This window comes from Corvus brachyrhynchos, unplaced genomic scaffold (genome assembly GCF_000691975.1).
Source record: "Corvus brachyrhynchos isolate BGI_N302 unplaced genomic scaffold, ASM69197v1 scaffold116, whole genome shotgun sequence".
Lineage (NCBI taxonomy): Eukaryota > Metazoa > Chordata > Aves > Passeriformes > Corvidae > Corvus > Corvus brachyrhynchos.
This window is the reverse complement of record NW_008240221.1, coordinates 12465893-12483171: the sequence shown is the minus strand read 5'-3', so window position 1 is coordinate 12483171 and position 17279 is coordinate 12465893. Positions and strand designations below refer to the sequence as shown.

The 17279-nt window shown below is 39.7% G+C and overlaps 1 protein-coding gene across 2 annotated transcripts in view; it reads right to left on the bottom strand.

Moving 5' to 3' along the window:
• The window catches only part of LOC103622804 (kelch-like protein 29), a 71313-nt gene extending 54538 nt beyond the window's left edge, over nt 1–16775 (bottom strand). For both annotated transcript variants that reach the window (XM_008641808.2, XM_017745037.1), the window contains exons 1-2: nt 16408–16775; nt 1355–1554 (exon numbers count right to left, since the gene is read on the bottom strand). In XM_008641808.2, the coding sequence (XP_008640030.1) occupies nt 1355–1554; nt 16408–16544 (337 nt within the window). In that variant the 5' untranslated portion in view covers nt 16545–16775. The remainder of the gene's footprint in view (nt 1–1354; nt 1555–16407) is intronic.
• Nucleotides 16776–17279: the final 504 nt, after the last annotated feature.

Genomic DNA, 17279 nt, shown 5'->3' with positions numbered 1-17279 from the left:
GCCTAGTCACACCACTCATCTTGCCAGCAGGCTGGCTTAGCACTGAAAATTAACACAGCAGTAAACTGGACTCATTTGAGGGTTTTTTGTTGTTCTTGTTTTTTGAGTGCAACATTTTGTAAACTCTCATCTTCCACGTTCTGTAATAGTAGATGTCAATTTTAAATGAGAACTTCCCAGGAAGAACAGCTCATCTGGGCTTCAGAGGAAATGATGTCTCCCTCACCAAGCTGGGAGTTGAGGAAGCCCAAGCAGAAATCAGATGTCAAAAAAAGGTTATCTGGTACTTATACCTGGGAAGTAACTCATATAATATCAAGATCAGTTTTTTTTTTTTTAAATAAATTTGTGTTAATAATTCTAAAATTATTACTGTCTCATAAACTGATATTACAGCTATGACAGTGAAGGAGTGGCTTGTGGTACAGACAGGAATTTGAACCAGTGTGTTTCAGCTGAGCTCCAGTTCTGGCTCCTCTTCTGCTGTGCCTGGTCTGTCTGGTTCCAGTTCAGGCCAGTAAAGCTTAGCTGAGCTGGAAATCTTGGACTGTTTTGAAATACTCCCTGCTGGAAAGCAGAGGGAAAGTGAAAGGAGCAGGATGATACGGTGCTTCTGGCAAGAAGAATGAAGTTCTCATAGCCACGAGAGGATGGACCGAGGCACTGATGAAGATGTTGCTCTGTAGACCCTCACTGAGACAAATGCTCCCCATGCACACAGGGCATGCCAGTTACCAGGGGTGGGCACAGCAACCTTTCCTTCCACCCACCTTTGGGATGACATCAGGGCATAGCTCTGTATGCAGTAACAAACCCCATGAACATTGAACCTGGAACACTGGACATGTAAAGGACTTTCTCACAAATGCAAGAAAATTGCAGATATTGCAATGCAGTCCTTCATTTTTTTGCAGATTTGCAGGAGTTCTTCATCCATTGGAGCCCACCTCCAAACTCTTTTTGGTGTATGACCAAGCTGGCCTGGTGTAGAACCCCAAATATGCTGTCACAGTTATAAGCAACCTGTGTGTTACAGGCTGGTATCTATGCAGGTATATCCTCTGGGAAACAAAATGTCACCAAGATTGCAAGTACAGAACAAGATTCAACAAAACAGGTTATCCAAGATACGAAAGCTGTTGCCACTCAAGCAACAGGCTACACTTCTCTAGACCATTTTCCACTGGCCATCACGTCAGCATTTGAAAATCAAATCACAAATCAAATTAATGATGCTTTACTTTATTTTACTCTGTTTCATCTTGGGTTTCTTCCTTGTCTTTTAAGAATTGTTCAAAGGTTTACAAACATTAACACAAGATCTTAAAGCCTCACTAGATGCAGTGATTCTTACCTAGAAATGAAACGCAGACTTTACAGAAAGTATGAAACTGGAACTTGCTGGCAGCTTCCAGTAGGGTTTTTGCATTGGCTGAATCTATTATCAAAGAACCTGTATAAACAAACTCCAGGAGTAACTCCAGGACATCCGCAGTGAGGTTGGACATGGCCAATTCCAGCTTCTCCCCGCTTCTGCTGCTGTCTCGTGGTGACCTGGTAACAGCAGACAATTAAATTATGGACATTACACCATCCCCATTTTTTTGGCTTTTATTGATTAGTGAGGGCTAGAAAATCGCTTTGCACCTCATTACATTTCTCCATTATTTTTGTTTACGGAACTGAAGAATATGAATTTAAAATAACTGAACTTAAAAACTTTAACTGGATCTGAAAGAGAAGAGTCTTAAAGCAAGTCTTACAAAAAATCTGTTTATTGCTACTTTGCATTTTCATGCAAAAACAGTTGCAAAAGAAAAGGAAAGGAAAAGAAAGGAAAAAAAGAAAAAGGAAAATGAGTGATCCAACATTAATGAAAATGAGGAATGGGCTTAGCTTTCAAAGGGAAACAATACATTTTAACATCTTGGTTAACATGTCATATTCTGTGAATAATATAACCGTGAAGGAAAAACCACTCTCCAATTTCAAGAGAAAAGGTCATCCACTTTTTCAAGAATCCAGCACTGGAATAATTTTAGATGTCATGTGCACTTAAGGATACATTTAAAGACCTTTTCATTAAAAAATAGTAAAAAAAAAATACAAATTCCTATTTAGCCTGAACTTCTCAGTATGTTATATTAAATTATAGATATGATCAATTCGATATCTGTGGTATACAGATGGCCATATATAATATAATATATGCTTATTCTAAAAATCTATTGTTCCCTTTTAGGCACTAAAAAAAGGAAGCCCTTCATGGCAATTGCTTTGAAAACTGAATACAAGACAAGCTAGACAGACAAAATGGTTAGAGCAAAGAAGGGAGAGGGGGGAAAACAACAACCAGCTCTGCCACAGGAAGCCAGCAGCCATCCTCTAGGAGTTTCATGACTGTGGCCTACGGTTTTTCCTGCATGAAGTGCTGAACAATTTGGGGATCAAAGTATCTCCTGCATTTGAAGTGTGCATTAGTGCTTGTGAAATTATTGGACAAAAAGAAAGTAATACTGAATTAAAGTAAGGGCCCAGTTCTTAATGCATGGCTGATGTGTCTGCAACACTAAACACAGGTTACACCTGAAAGACAAAAGTGATGATAAATTTGGTAACATCAAGGAGGGGAGGGGAAATCTGTTGGAGTAAGAAAATAAACTCTTTTAATGGTTAGGACCATCCAGCACCTTCTCAAAGAAACATGAGCTTTGTGTCTGCCACTGGACAGTCAACGTCTGCTCGCTCCAATTCTGCTCGAGTACTTGCAAAAGCCATCGCACGAGTGACACAAAACTGGCACACAATGCAGCGTGACAGATAAGGACTGGCCAAAGCATCACTATTCACAGGCAACACCAGCTTGAAGCGTGAGTGAAAGCTACCATGAGCACTACCAACCTCTTGGGTTCACACAGCTGCCTACAAAGGCGATGGTCAGACCTCTACTACCATCACAGAAGAAAAATAAACAACATACGAGGTTCAGTTTTCTTCCCACACAACACCCCAACCACATGCCCCAACAACATCTGAAGTTATTTGGGAAAATGCTTAAAATTTGCAGTGGATGCTTTGTCACTGGTCTTCCATTGACCAGCCCTGGTCAAGTCAAGGGCACAGCTTTAATTCATACGAATCTCTGCAGGATCAAGGCTTTAAAGAGGTTTCATCTTCAATGGAGGATCAGCTAGCAGTCCCTAATTTCACAGTCTTCTCTAAGGTAGTGAACAATGGTTATTCCCATTCACAGGAGGAAACTGAGGCACAAGGAGACAAAATCATTTGCCTATGATCACAGAGTCAGGAGCAAACCAAGGAATTAAACCCCATTTTTAAAATTCTGAATACTGAACTGTCCCTTTGCATAGCAACACAGGTGTGTTAGACCCTATCCCACATGCAGATGCTAAGAACACATACTGATCATGACACTTGTTGTACGCCTACAAGCACAGAGGTGTATGCTACCCTGAATCCTTATGCTTTATCACACCACAGTATTCTTTCTGAACTCTTGCATGTGGATTCAATTCTGCATCCGAGGCAGAAAATCTCTGGTGGCAAAACAGAAGAGTTGCCATTTCCTAGATCCTCAAGAGGATGTGACAAAATGTTGGGTTTTTTCCTTTCTCACACTCCCACCCCAATAATATGCCCCGTATCTGGTTTATCTCCAGTTGTACATACATCTGGTGCTGCACTCTGGGCTGTCAAAATACCTGTTGGCACTGATGCAATTCTTGCTGAACTGCTCCCAGAAGTGGTTTGTACCTGACAGTAAGCTCATTTTCACATGGGCTGGGTAATAAACACACCACCTAAAATTTCAGGCGTACTCAGGAGGTACTCAGCAAGCGACAGAGTCGAGCTCTTTGCACTGTGGGAAGCCCTACCACAAGCAATTATTTATTTAACGCCACTAATTGCACTGTGTTGGCACTGGCTGCGGGAAGGACTGCGTGTGATCCGCTGGGAATCACACAATCGCACCCAGCGCGGAGACCAGGAGGCACAAAGGAAAGGATGATGTGACACCAGTGTCAGCGCAGACATGTACCCATGCTAGCAACAACTGCAAGCTGCTATTTTTCACAATAATTAAGTAATAATCTCTTTTACTTTGTAATACACCGAGCAATAAACTGCTGCTGCAATTGATTAAATGCCAAAGAAAAGCTAAGGTGTTTAATCAATCACTAGAGCCACTTACGGCAAGTATAATACAAAGCTACAGAGATTATTGATATTACACAATGAGCCAGAAATGGGAAAGAAAATTATCCCTATTCCTGCCTCTGCAATGCCTTGAATGTGTTGTGCTGTTTTGCTTGTGCTTTCTACGCAGCGAGCCCTTTGGCTCCACGTTTGGCTGGATCAAATACTGAGTACAGCCTGGATACAGCCTGCACAGGGAAATCACAGCTACCCTGGCTTCCACACCAGGGATCTGGCTTGGTATAGGCTGGAGAATGGGCAGGGAATTGGCTGAAGCAGGTCCTAATGGATCAAAAATAAGCATTTGAAGGAAGAGAAGACCATAATGTGGGGAAACAGACTGATGTGACTGAAAAGGGAAATTCCATAGACTTCTTTATGAAATTATTTCAGTGAATTTGGTTGTAGCATCCCCCTCAAAGCCTGACTAAAGGTTTCTGTGTTCCTTGTTTTCACACATATTAGAATATCATATGCCCTGTGCATAATGATGTGCATAATTCATCTATTTGGGACAGAGTCTTCTCTCGGCTCCTCTAGAGGAACTGCAAGGAAGTGGCTAAAGCTGTATTACAAGAATAGAATTTAGTCTTGTAAATGCATATGCAGTGGATTTGGGAAAATCTGTAGCAATATATAGAGTTGTTCCCCAAATAGCTCATCCTGTGTCTCAACAGGAGGAGTTTTGTTGGTGACATCAGTAAATGCAAACATTTAGAGAAGTCTGTTACCAGAAAAGCCCCGACTTCCTGCCTTAAGGGCTGGGAAAAGTCACAGCTCTACCTGGTACATACACTCCTGTTCCCCAACTCCTGGCACAAACATCAGGTGTTTTGGGGATTGAGAACCTGCCTCCTTCATGTTTCAGTCTCACCTGAAGCCAGCCAATGCACTCTTATCATCCATGGACATCATTAAATGTGGCACATTCTGCTATTCGCCTGGCGAACTCTAAAGTTTAAACAGAATGATGTCATTTTATTGGCCTTGTAATCATTGCTCATATTATAAAGGTCACACATTTCACATTGTGGCAGAAAATCAATGGCTCTCCCAATAGCCTCTGGGGGAAAAAGTTTTGCTTCTGAAGAGTAATATATAATAAACAATTTTAGTCCTTACTTTATCATGGCTATAATCTTGGAGAAAAGCTACAGTAAAAATCTGGCAAAGGCTGATATATAAACTCATTAAAATTGGGAAGTGATTTAGAACAGGACTTTTAAAAAGATTTATCTTGAGCTAAACAGCAAAGAGATTTGTTTAGGTCTACATTTAAACAAGCTCCAAGAGCTCTTTAACAGCTTAATTTTATGGTAGCTGTTGGGGAATTCTTTCAGATTTACAAATCATGTATTTCTCAGCAAGGTGATAGACCTGAGCAATGTACAAGCAGAACTGAACCTGCAGATAAGCAGGAAGCACAGATATACTCTGAATGGGTAAGGGGGGAGTTACTGAAAAATATTCTGCATTGTCTGGAATAATTAAGTCTAACGAAATCAAGCCAATGCCTTTGAACAGTCTGGCTACTTATCCTTCAATTTAATTGCTTCAACTGGAGAAGACAAAGGCACAGGGAACCCTTTAAAGCAAAAGATGGCTTGATTACACTCTCAAATAACAAATCAGAATCAGTGTCCCTTTCTGTTAGCTAATATATAGGAAAGAGAAACAATGTTTAAATACCTGATAGCAAGAAAAATAACCCTAATACCTCATCTGCAAGATCTAGTAGTGGAACTGACAAAAGAAAAAGTAGAGGAATTTACATTTTTTGGTATTCATTTGTCCTTGAAAATCATTTCCAAACATGTAATACACATAGACAAGAATCAGCCATAGTGCTTTCATGCTTAATAGTGATGCAACTGAAGTTTTCTGCATCTTGAGTTATAAATAGATGTGTATCTATGTGTTTTTCCTGCATTATTTGTATCAACACATTCCCATAACAGAACGTCTGTGTGATTCTGTTCAAACATTTAATAGTGAGATGCCTTGATTTGCAAAGCCACATTTAGAGTCTGGCTAAAGTAGCTGTGTAAGTGAAACACCGCGAGCGCATCAATTTGTCAATTTATGGACAGCGCTACCGCCTCTCATTCAGCCTTCCCTCATGGTTTGGATATGCTGCCTTTAACTGGCTTGCAACATTATTTTGACTGACTAATGGTTTGGCTACAGCTTCACTCAATTTTAGATCAAATACGAAAAGCTACCTATACCCGGTGCAGATGCCAGCCAATGCTCTGTTTACAAGCTACAGTCGCAAAGTCAAAACAAATTCTGGATGTTCAAAATGGAGCCATCTGCACGGAATAAACATGAAAAATGTGAAACATTTTATGTAAATGTACATTACTGCCTAGGAACAGTTGGTTCAGCTTCCACCCAGGCTGCCTGGTTGGGAACAGGAGGACTGACACAGTTTGTGACACCCATTTACATTCGATGCCATATGACTCACTGTGCCGTAGACTCAGAGGTATGACGTATATTTAAGCTTTGTGCTCCAAAAGGGCACTGAAACAAATGATTATCTTTTAAAATAAAGACACATTAAGAATTGTTATTTGTGATATTTCCCTGGGCAAGTGGGACTTGGAGTACATCTTTTTCCTTTTGCCTCTCCAAGGTCCCTCTGTGAGCCTACTGCCACTACCTGCTTCCCCCAGCAGAAGACAGCAGCAAAGAGCTAGCTCCATAATATGACCTCAATTTTCTTCATATTTCACTCAGAATCTATCTTTAAGAAACAGGAAAACACGCTCATTTTGGTAGTGTAATAAAAAAAAATTGTTGTCTTTGACTATTTATGGCTCAGGGTCTCACACAACTCAGGGATCTGAATCTCATCCACTAATAGCACACGTTTGAGCTGATGGGAGGCTGCAGGATTGCTAGCAGCAGGCAGGATCTCCAGCTCCACCCTGGACTGAGGAAACTGAAGCCCCTGTTTTGGAGCTGGTCCCTCCCTGCATGGACCAAAGCAATGGCCTGTCCTGTCACCCAGATGCCTTCTAGCCTCTCCACCACAACACCCTCCCAGGATTTGCTCTATCAGCTCAACATCCTGATCTTGCTGGCTTGTTTTCATAATTAGGAATATAAATGTTTACCCTACAGTAATTGTGTTCCCATAATAAGAGAGCAATATATTTTCTACCAAGATAGACAGGATAATAAAAAAAATCAAATTAAATTGCTTTGTTCCCTGGACAGTATTTAGGACTCCAGAAAACAGGAAATCCAAGATTTTCATGTAAGATGAAGCACTTAACTGAAGAAAAGCTACCTCTTTTTATCTCTGTCAAATTATTTTGATTACCAAAGAAAGGACTCCAGACTGGGGTAGACAGCTTCTCATGAGGCTTAAGAGTCTGTTAGCTGTGTGCTCATTAGAAACTGCTGTTCAAGTCGACACAATTTAGACTGAACATCTTGTTTATTGTGGAACTTTATACTTTAATCCTTAAAGCACTGAAACTCCAGGCAAAGAAGAGAGTGCAATGATGCTGCATCTTAACTGTCCACTATTTGATTTTTTATGGTCTTCAGAGTCATTAATGGTTCAAAACCCATATGTCTATGCATCTTGGGAGAAGCAAAAAAGAAACTTTGATAAATTATAGCCAACCTTCAGCTACGTACAGATCAGACACAGCATTCTACATGAAAAGTCGTATTTCGTACTGAATATCTTGATTTATCGTAATTACATGTTCATGAGATATAAAAGCATAGATGCCCAAACATACAAAACATATTTCCATGACACGCACCAAGAAACACGTGCATACTGAGGTAATAGGTTATTTACTGAGTTATACAAGTTTATGCAGCTTCAAGGTAATCAATCATGTAAATGATGACAGGAAGGGACATTTGTAGAGCAACATCATTGCAATACGTATGTCATAAGGCACTGAATGTTTTATTAAACAGGATTTAAAAAAAAAAAAATTACTACCCAGCATCCCTTCTCCTTTGGAATTGTTTTATCAGCTCAAAATGTATTAACTTGCAAATCTCTGCCTTCGTTATTCTATCTTGCAGATAAACATTATCTTTGAGCCTCAGTCACTATCCATCTGTCTCATGAGAGAAGAAAACATGTACTCTATTGGTGCTGTTGTATGATTACAATAAAGAACTAGTAAAATCACAAGATTAAATAAATTACATTGTTTAAACACAGGCTTGCAAATTCATCAGGAAAATTTACCTGACCAACAAATCCATTTGCTCACTTTTTATCAGGATGTTGATACAAATAATGTTCCTTGTTCCAGGCAAACAAAATCTGGCAAGACTAGTGTAACTTATTAGAGTCAAATGATGCTGGTTTGCACCTGCTCTATCAGAAGAAAATCAGGAAAATTAATGGCTGTGTGCTCGGGCACGCACCAGCAGCTCCTGCTAATTCACCATCACAGAAATGATCATTACAAACCAAGACGAGCAATGGGATTAAGAGCAAATGCTTTTGTTCATGGACAACATGGCCAGAATAAAATAAAGCAAACAAAAGAGCCACGTTTCCTATATACCCTTAATGCCATTCACTGATGGAACACAATCTAAATGCTCAGCCAGGACCATTTCTAAAGGCGGGATCAGCGGCAGCCTGTAACGCTACAGTGTCGGAGATCACAGTCGGAGGCGCAAATCTGGCTCCCTGCTGAGATTTAAGAAAGAAGATGACGAGTTTGAAGATGCTGGCTTAAACGACTGGCAAGTGAATGAAGAAGTGAATAGCAAGTGCCCTTGGAAGAACAGTGTTTCATGACCTAGACTTTTGCTAGGGACTGAGAATAAACTGCATCTCGCAAGGTACTAGTGGAGAAGCAAAAAAACTGGGCCAACTTATTAATAGTGTGGGATCTAACTTGTTCCAAGTATCTCTGGCAGCCTAATTCAGTGGCAAAACAACCTGGGTGAGAGCTACTATTTGTTAAAGGTAAATAAAAAATGCAAGCAGGTTCTAGGGGATTGTATAGGAAGGAAGATTAAAAGTAAGTTGACAGAATAAAAAATTTATTCTCATCAAACTTAAAGCCCAAACCCTTACCCAACTCCTATCTGATTTCTTTTAATGATATTTATTACACTATCAAAAACCAGCTTAGCACAGAGCTGGCATGCAGCTAATAAATCTATTTCTTAGGAATGTGGTGAAATTTATACAAGTAATTATCTAGGTAGTCTATCCAAGACTCTTTCTCATCATTGCAATGTCTAGAGGGAAAACAATAATAAAATAATGATAACCACGATTATTATTTATTATTACTACTATGATTATGGCAGTGCCCGAAGATCCCAATCAGCATTTCAGTAATTAGAATGAATTCTGTCAGGCACTGGTTCTTTCTCCTGCAGCTACAGGGTGTTGCTAGTGCTTTTCTACAGTATTTTTAGATTCAGAGACATCAGTGAAAGGCACAACAGCACATCACCTATGGCCACAGTATAGGCAGGAAAGGGCACGTGGCTCTTCTCACCCCATCAGTCCCTGCCCACCCACACTGCAGAGAACTGTTCTGAGTATTTCAGACAGCAAAGCTCAGCACTGTGCAAGCAAAAAGAGGCACTGCGGTCAGATATGATCATAACCTGGTCATATTAATTCAAATTCATTATCCCAATCCAGCAATGGCTAATCCTTGATGATATAAATGAAAGGAGTGAACTATTGATCCCTGGAGCTATCTACAAGCAAGTTGGAGTTGGAGATTTGATTACCCTTGTTTTAGAGCAAGACTGGCTTTTGGAATTGGCCCAAAAAAGACAGTTTTCAAGAACATGGCTCCTGTTTCTATGCCATGGAAGTTTTTTTTATCTGTTGTTTTTGATTCATTTATCTCGAACTGCACCTTGTTAGGTAACTGTTCCCTTTCATCCCTAAATTTAACAGAGTTAAGCCTAGGCAGGGATGTGAGATGTAAGTAGGTACAGATAGGTCACCTGCACCAGCATTTCATGAGATGTTGCATGACAGCTGCGTGGCTTGTGGATGGGTACAGCTGGAGCAAGAGAGGTGATTAGTCTGTCATTCCTTGGGTAAGATTTGCAGAATTTGTGGTTGAGTCTAGAAATTACAGGAGCAAGAAGCCCCAGCTACAGTAAACAGAGAGATGCTGTCAATGAGAGAGAAGAGTGAGAGGTTCAGGGATCTGCTTGGTGCCTCTGTGAACTGCTGCCATTACACAGCAGCAGTTTAATTTCTGTGCTGCACCTTGAGGCTTGAGAAGGAGCTTTTCTGTCCTCCTTGCCAGGGTTTCTCTTCAGAGTAGGGCACATTGCTCTGCCCCTCCTTTCAGAGCAGCATCCAGCCCAAGCCACTCACCCTCCTAATCCAGAGCCACGCTTCAGGGCTGGAAACAGCCAGGCTGTGACACCTGCAGTGGGTTTTGTGGCAGTGCAGAACACCACTGAATATTTGTAAGCTGCCATTCATTTATGTAGAAGACCATACATTTTTGCTTGATGAAAACATGTTTTCCAAGGTCTGGCAGCTGCGAAATCTGAAGCCCAGCAGGGAGCTCTGAGGGGCGGGCGGACGGCTGCCGGGGCAGGCAGAGCGAGCGTAGCGCTCACGGAAATGGGCCACCCAGAGCAGGGAGCTGTGTCCTATGCCAAGATCTGGTGCCCAACACATAGCAATTTTCACTGCCTCGTTTAAGAGAGAAACCTTGTCCACAGCACAATTTACACCTGTCCCCTGGCAGTAAAGGGTGAAGGATATTTTACACTCCCAGGCGACCTCCTGTTCTCATGGTTTAAATGGTTTCACAGAAACTCCTGGTGCTCTCTCTCTAGGCACAATGCAGCTCTCCTGGCACTGAAACAAACATCGTATCTTTAACTCTCTGTTTCTCTGTTTTCAACTACACATTATAGTTTGTTTCCACATTCTTTCTGTTCTACAATGGAGCTGAAGTGTGCAGATGTGGAAATGCTGCCTGCTCCTCTCGCAGAGTTAAAAGCAGGATTCTTAATAAGCAAGAAAACATGAAGGGGTCACCAAGAGTGGAGTTTTCTTTCATCTGCTATTTCTCATTTTGGGTTTTTAAGAACGTAAACACAAACCAGACAGTCTGTTTTCCAGACACCTAAATGCTTTTGCAGTTTTGTCAGGCTGTTTCAGATGGATAGTGGCAGGTTTCTCTGTTGTGCATCCAAATGCTCCCTTTCCACACAATGGTGTAAAACGCAGAATGACATCCTCGTCTTCTGCGTAGGTGTAAAGCAAGAGGAATTTGGTCTTCTCACCCTAAATGCTTTACTTGTCCTGCCCTGCCTTCAAGCCCTCAGAGTGTATATACAGCCCCACTCTAGAAAAAAAACCCAACAAAACAAACAAAAACTCTGAAGACTTGAAAAAAAGGCAAGGTATGGTGGAAAAGCAATTTGGCCATGAAGTCACTTGCTCTGCTTTGCAGGAAAAGAAGGATGAACATAGCACGGCCAGATTACAATGCATCCAAAATACTACTTCTTGTGACAGAATCTCTTTGTACATGTGACTTACTGCTCTGTGCCAGTGGAATCAGGCACCCAAGATGACTTAAAAGATTAGAAAGCATCATTAAAATCTAATCTTGAAAAGATAAAAGCTGGAGGACAAGATCTGTGTATCTTTAGTAAATGACCAGAGAGAAGTCTACTTGTAAAAGCTTGCTTATAAAAGCAAGCATTTTGGCCAAGAAGAGACTTTTATGTCAAGTGCTTCCTTTTAATAATGTCATATTTAGTAGAGATTCCAGTACTCTGGGTTAAGAAGAAGAAAGCAGCAAATTAAAATGTTCTGGTGAAACATTTCTTTGTTACGGAAATATCAGAAATTCCATTTATTCAGCAGCTGCATTTGTCTATCCCAAATACAGCTGGGAATAAAAAAGATGGCTCTTCATGAGATTTTCCATTCGTTCCTTCCTCCCAGAACATACACACCCACACCCACCTGCCTTCCACCATTTCTTCTAGGGCAGATACAAAACCAGAGCTCATTTCTTTCCTCCCCAAAAACCAAGAATGTTTTAAATCAGAAAATCTGTGCTCTGCAAGAGGCACATTTTGGAGATGGGTTTTTTGATGGATCTGGATCTGTCTCTTTTTTTTCTGTGTACACATATAAGCATAAGTATGTGCCATTAAGAAAAACACTAGTTTCCATAAGAAATCATTCATGTCCTTTTAGTCAACTATGATTCAGGTTGGTCTTTTTCTCTGGGTCATGAAAAATGAGCACTTCCAGAAGGCAATTCATGCTATTTATCGTAAGGTGGGATGTATCGTCCTGCAGACAACTCCTGTCTTTCCTCCCAACTGCAGAGAAGTCTAGACAGCCAGCTTAGGCTGGACTCCTAAGGGAAGGAATGGAACACCCATCATAAGTTCACTGTCTATGCAAATCACCCTCTCTTTTATAGTATAGGGGGATGGCTCCTCCTTCACCTTATCTCTTAGACACCTATTTTGTGGGGACAGGAGTTGCCTCTTTGACAGGTCTGTCTCCCTCTCTGCAGACTGTAGCAACAGTTGAGAAGGTGAGGTTAGACCTAGCCCGTCTTAGATGCCAACCTTGGACCTAAATGTTGGTTACCTAATGCGAGAGATAAGCACCTCTCATTGGTCATGGGGACCTGCCTACACACAGGAACCTGAATTAGGAGAAAAAGATCCTTCAAGAAGCCTTCAAGGTTCTTATCTTCATTGTTTGTACCATAAATTAAGCCCTTGTTTTGAAATGGTTGATTCCATAAGTAGCCAAGTTGAGCAGGCTGAAGTCAATGTGGTTGGCAGTGCACTCAAAACATACAAGGTGGCCATTAGGGGAACAGAGCCCCAGTTCAGCTGCTGTTATCATCCATGTTCTCCTGAAGCCCTACACTGCAGCAGTCCTGTATGTATGAGGAACATTTCACACCTGCCGTTCCTAATACACCCAATCCCTTACAGATGATTTTGCACTGAAAAGGGCTGAGATTTTTTTCCGTGGTCAGTTGCTGTTGGAAGGGAGATGAACACCAAGTCCTGGCTTAGGCTTGAGTGCTGTGCAGCTTCTGATGGGGATAACTTGTTTCCAAAACAGGTGCTTGGTACGGTGCTGAGCTCAGGCTCAGGACTGGACTACCCAAGCTCAAAAGGGATCATATATTTGAAAGATAAAACACATGGAATGAAGAATTTTCTGGATGAGGAGCAGAATGCTCAGCACAGGATTAGCCATTTTCTGAGAAACTAAAGGGATTTCAAAGTGCACTCTCATTACCAAATTTGTTTAGTAAATAACTTTAGAATTGTTTTGGACAATCAAACCTGCTTATCATCTTTTTATCAGTGCAATAAAAACAACATATTTTCTTCTCTGCTATGACTAATTCTCATCAAATAGCCTTCCTCAAGATGAGCAATAACTCTTGTCCTATTATGTTTTTTATCTGTATTTTGGTTTTATTTTGAAAAGGAAATAATTGATCTTATTTGATTTTGAACATTTCTCTTTTATTCTTTTGAGACACTACTTGCTATTCTACCATCAGATACCAACTTGAACACATAGTGGAATCAATGGCAGAATATGAGGTTAATAATAACCAGCCTGTGGCAAATAATAAACCAAAGTAAATACTCTGAAAGATTCTATTTCTGCATGGTTCAATAGATGTACATAGCACCTTCATGAATAGATCTTCTTATTGATGTTTCTGGTGACACATTGGTGCCTTTGGTTGGAATGACACTAGGGTTTAACCCCGGCTTGCAGTGATTGAAATGGCCTTTCTATTATATTTAATATAAAGAGATCTCTTTTGTTCTTTAAGAAAAACTGCCATTTCTTGTTTTGATTTCTGTAATAACACAAGGAGTACAATATAAATCACATAAAGCTTTAAGCGCTGTCTCAAAGGAGCTGCTAACAAATATCATAGAGGATTCTAGATGTATCGTATCTATAAACAGTCTAACTCTATGAACTATAATGATTCTGTATTATTAAGGGCACAATCCCACAAAAAATTGAGTGCCTCTTGCAACCTGAGCCCTTGACTTCCACGGGATTTGAGAAAGGACAAGGCTTTACACTGCAAATATCCTACAAAAAGCAAGTCTTTAGAAATTCCACCCCATAGCCCTGAGTTTATTGTTTTGCAAAGACACATTTGCTCAGTTTACAGGTGAATATTTATTTTTCTCACCTGACAGTTTTGCAAACTCAACTTGACATCAAGCTGAATTTTTTCTTATTCAAGCATCATCATCAGTAATAAAGGTATTTTTGCCTTGGATACACCTGTGCAACTCCATTAGCCTCCATCAAGGTTACATGTGTGCAATTGAGGTTATATATGGAAGACGACTGGGATGGAGAGACCTGATGGTGGACACAAATCGACCTCTGGACTATTTATTGCTGCTGCTGATGTGAAAGAAGGCAAAAAGTGGTGAGTTTAGCAAACAGGCTAAACCTTGCACTATTTTTTTCTTGTAATGCATTCAAGCCTTATGTGGGCAGCTGAAAGCCAATACATGCTGAAACCTAGGCTTTTTCTTTCACAAGATCTAGGGTTTTAATTTTTTTTATTGCTTTAACTAAGTTCATAACAGAGCAGTACTCAACCTAAAGTATATCTGCATTTGACAACTAAATAATAAAGCAGCAAGATTCATCAGTGTGTGTGCTTCTAGAAATAGATGCTACCTGGTGACTTCTGCACACAAGCAGATGTCTTCACAGCAAAATTCAAATGACAGTCTTTGGACAGTCAGTGATTTATTTCTGTAAGTTGGTTCTAAGATTTTTCTTTTCCTGTAGAGGAAATTTCCTATTCTTTATCACCCTGAAAAGCATATACTGTAGCCTTAACAATTAAATAATAATGAGCAGACAGAAGAGAAAGGACAGGAGAGATCTGGCATAGCTACTGCTAGCTATCATTAGATTTACAGAGGGGAAAAGACATGCTTCCTAGGCCAACATATTTTTTATGAATAATTGATAAGGCAGTCAGTACAGTTATATCATAGAAATGTAATATATATCCATAATTATAGAACCAGCTTTGTGCAAAAGGACACAATACACTGAAAGGAGATACCAGCCAATATGCCATCCTGAAATAAAATACAGTCACTATTGTGTTAGTTGGCAAAATTTAAATACAGGATTTGAAGCAAGCAAAATGTTCTTTAATCCCATTTTTTAGCACAGTCCAGGCTCAGTCTGCTCAGGAAAATACTGCAAGGCAAAATCAGCAGCTGCATTAATTTGCTGATGATTGAGGGAAAAATGAAAGTTATCCTCATGGTTTTTTTCTCCCTACTTGCTACTCTAACTTAGTAATAATACAAGAGTACCAATTTACTCCTATACAAGTATATGAAGCATACAAATTGAAAAATCAATGTAATGGAAAAAAAAAGATTATCATGCACTGTTTAGAATCAATCAGCTAGAAACAGGGGGGAAAATGCGAAGGTGGAGACATGATGTTTAGAAAATGTACATCCTGTACCTACCCTAAGCTGGAGTGTTTGTATGAAAAAGCTACTGTTAGTCCAACATGCAGACCGAGCTACATTTTGACCAGAAAATCATCTTATTTCCAATCTTTTCTAGAGAAATTAATCAGTTGTCTTTTCTTCTTTTTAAAGTCCCCAAATAATAAAAATATCAATCCCTTTGCCCATAAAAGCCACACAAAAGCATGTAACAAAGATTTCAGGGTGAAGGGATTACAATACTCCAAATGCTTTATTTGCATGATGTCTCAGCACCATTCACCTGAATGCTGATGGCTTTTTGCAGCCTGAAGCACAGACTTTTGTTGTGTGTGACAGAGTCCCTTGCAAACATCGACAGCAGCAGTTTTTAGTTGTGGACTGAATCACCATTAGCAGTGGAGTTTAAATCTTAGATCTCTCAGTGGTGGAACACTTTCTTCGGCCAAAACCAGCCTCTACTCATCAGAAATAATTACACTGTACGAGTCAGATGTGTAACAAATGGATCTGAGTCTCAGTTTGGAAATACATTCAGAGGAGGTGGAAAGAATGGCTACTGGCTCTGTGACAGGAGATTCAATCTTCATAAACCTGCAAGAGAGGGGAGGAAAAAAAAGCGACACAAATGCGCCCTACAAAAGAACAGAGCAGATCACAGCTGGAAGGAAGGCAAACCTTTTAATCAGGTCCTTGAAATACAAGCTGCAGGAAGCTAGAACATTTTGGTGGACTTCAAACTCTTTGCCTTCAACAATAATTTTCAGGTCTGTAAACTCTTTCGCTCTGCGTTGCTGGTTCAACTCCTTCAACATTTCTGCAGAACAGAGAAGACAGACAGTGCCAGGGTTCCCATTAAGAGTTTTTTTATTTTTACTTTTTACTTTTCATTTTTTTTTTGTAAAGAAGTAGAGAAACAGGAAACAATTTATATTTTTGTTGGTAAGATTGGCTCAACACAGACAGTCAGAAGTTACAAACGTAACATATTAAAAAAAAGAAAAAGAAAAAAGCAGGAACCAGTAGGTCTAAACAACTGAAATATATATACATAGAAAAAAAAGCAAAAACAATTCCTAAATTTGGAAGGGTTAAAAATGAAAATAAAATATTTCAGCATTAGCAAATCAGAAACACAGAGAATGCATTATCACAGAAAAGTTAAAATAATTTGTTATAATCAAAATCAAGAGCTAATGAATTTCTATCCAAATGGAAATAAGTTTTGAACATACTAGAATAATATTAGTAAAAATGGTATTATGATGCAATATGAATTGGATATGGGTCAAAATAATAAAACCACAAGACCTGCAAAAATAACTTATCCTTAACATAGTAAAAATGTGTTAAGCCTCTCTGGTAACAGAATAAAATAGCAGTTCAAAATAATATATAAATTACAGTGCATAAAAAATTAGCTAAATTATCAATGCACCTTGCCATATACCTCAGCTATATAGACTACAATTGTATATGTTTCAGAATTAGCTTAAAAGCATCCTTATGATAAAGAAGAATCTCATGCAGAGAATAAATTACTGCCTTTT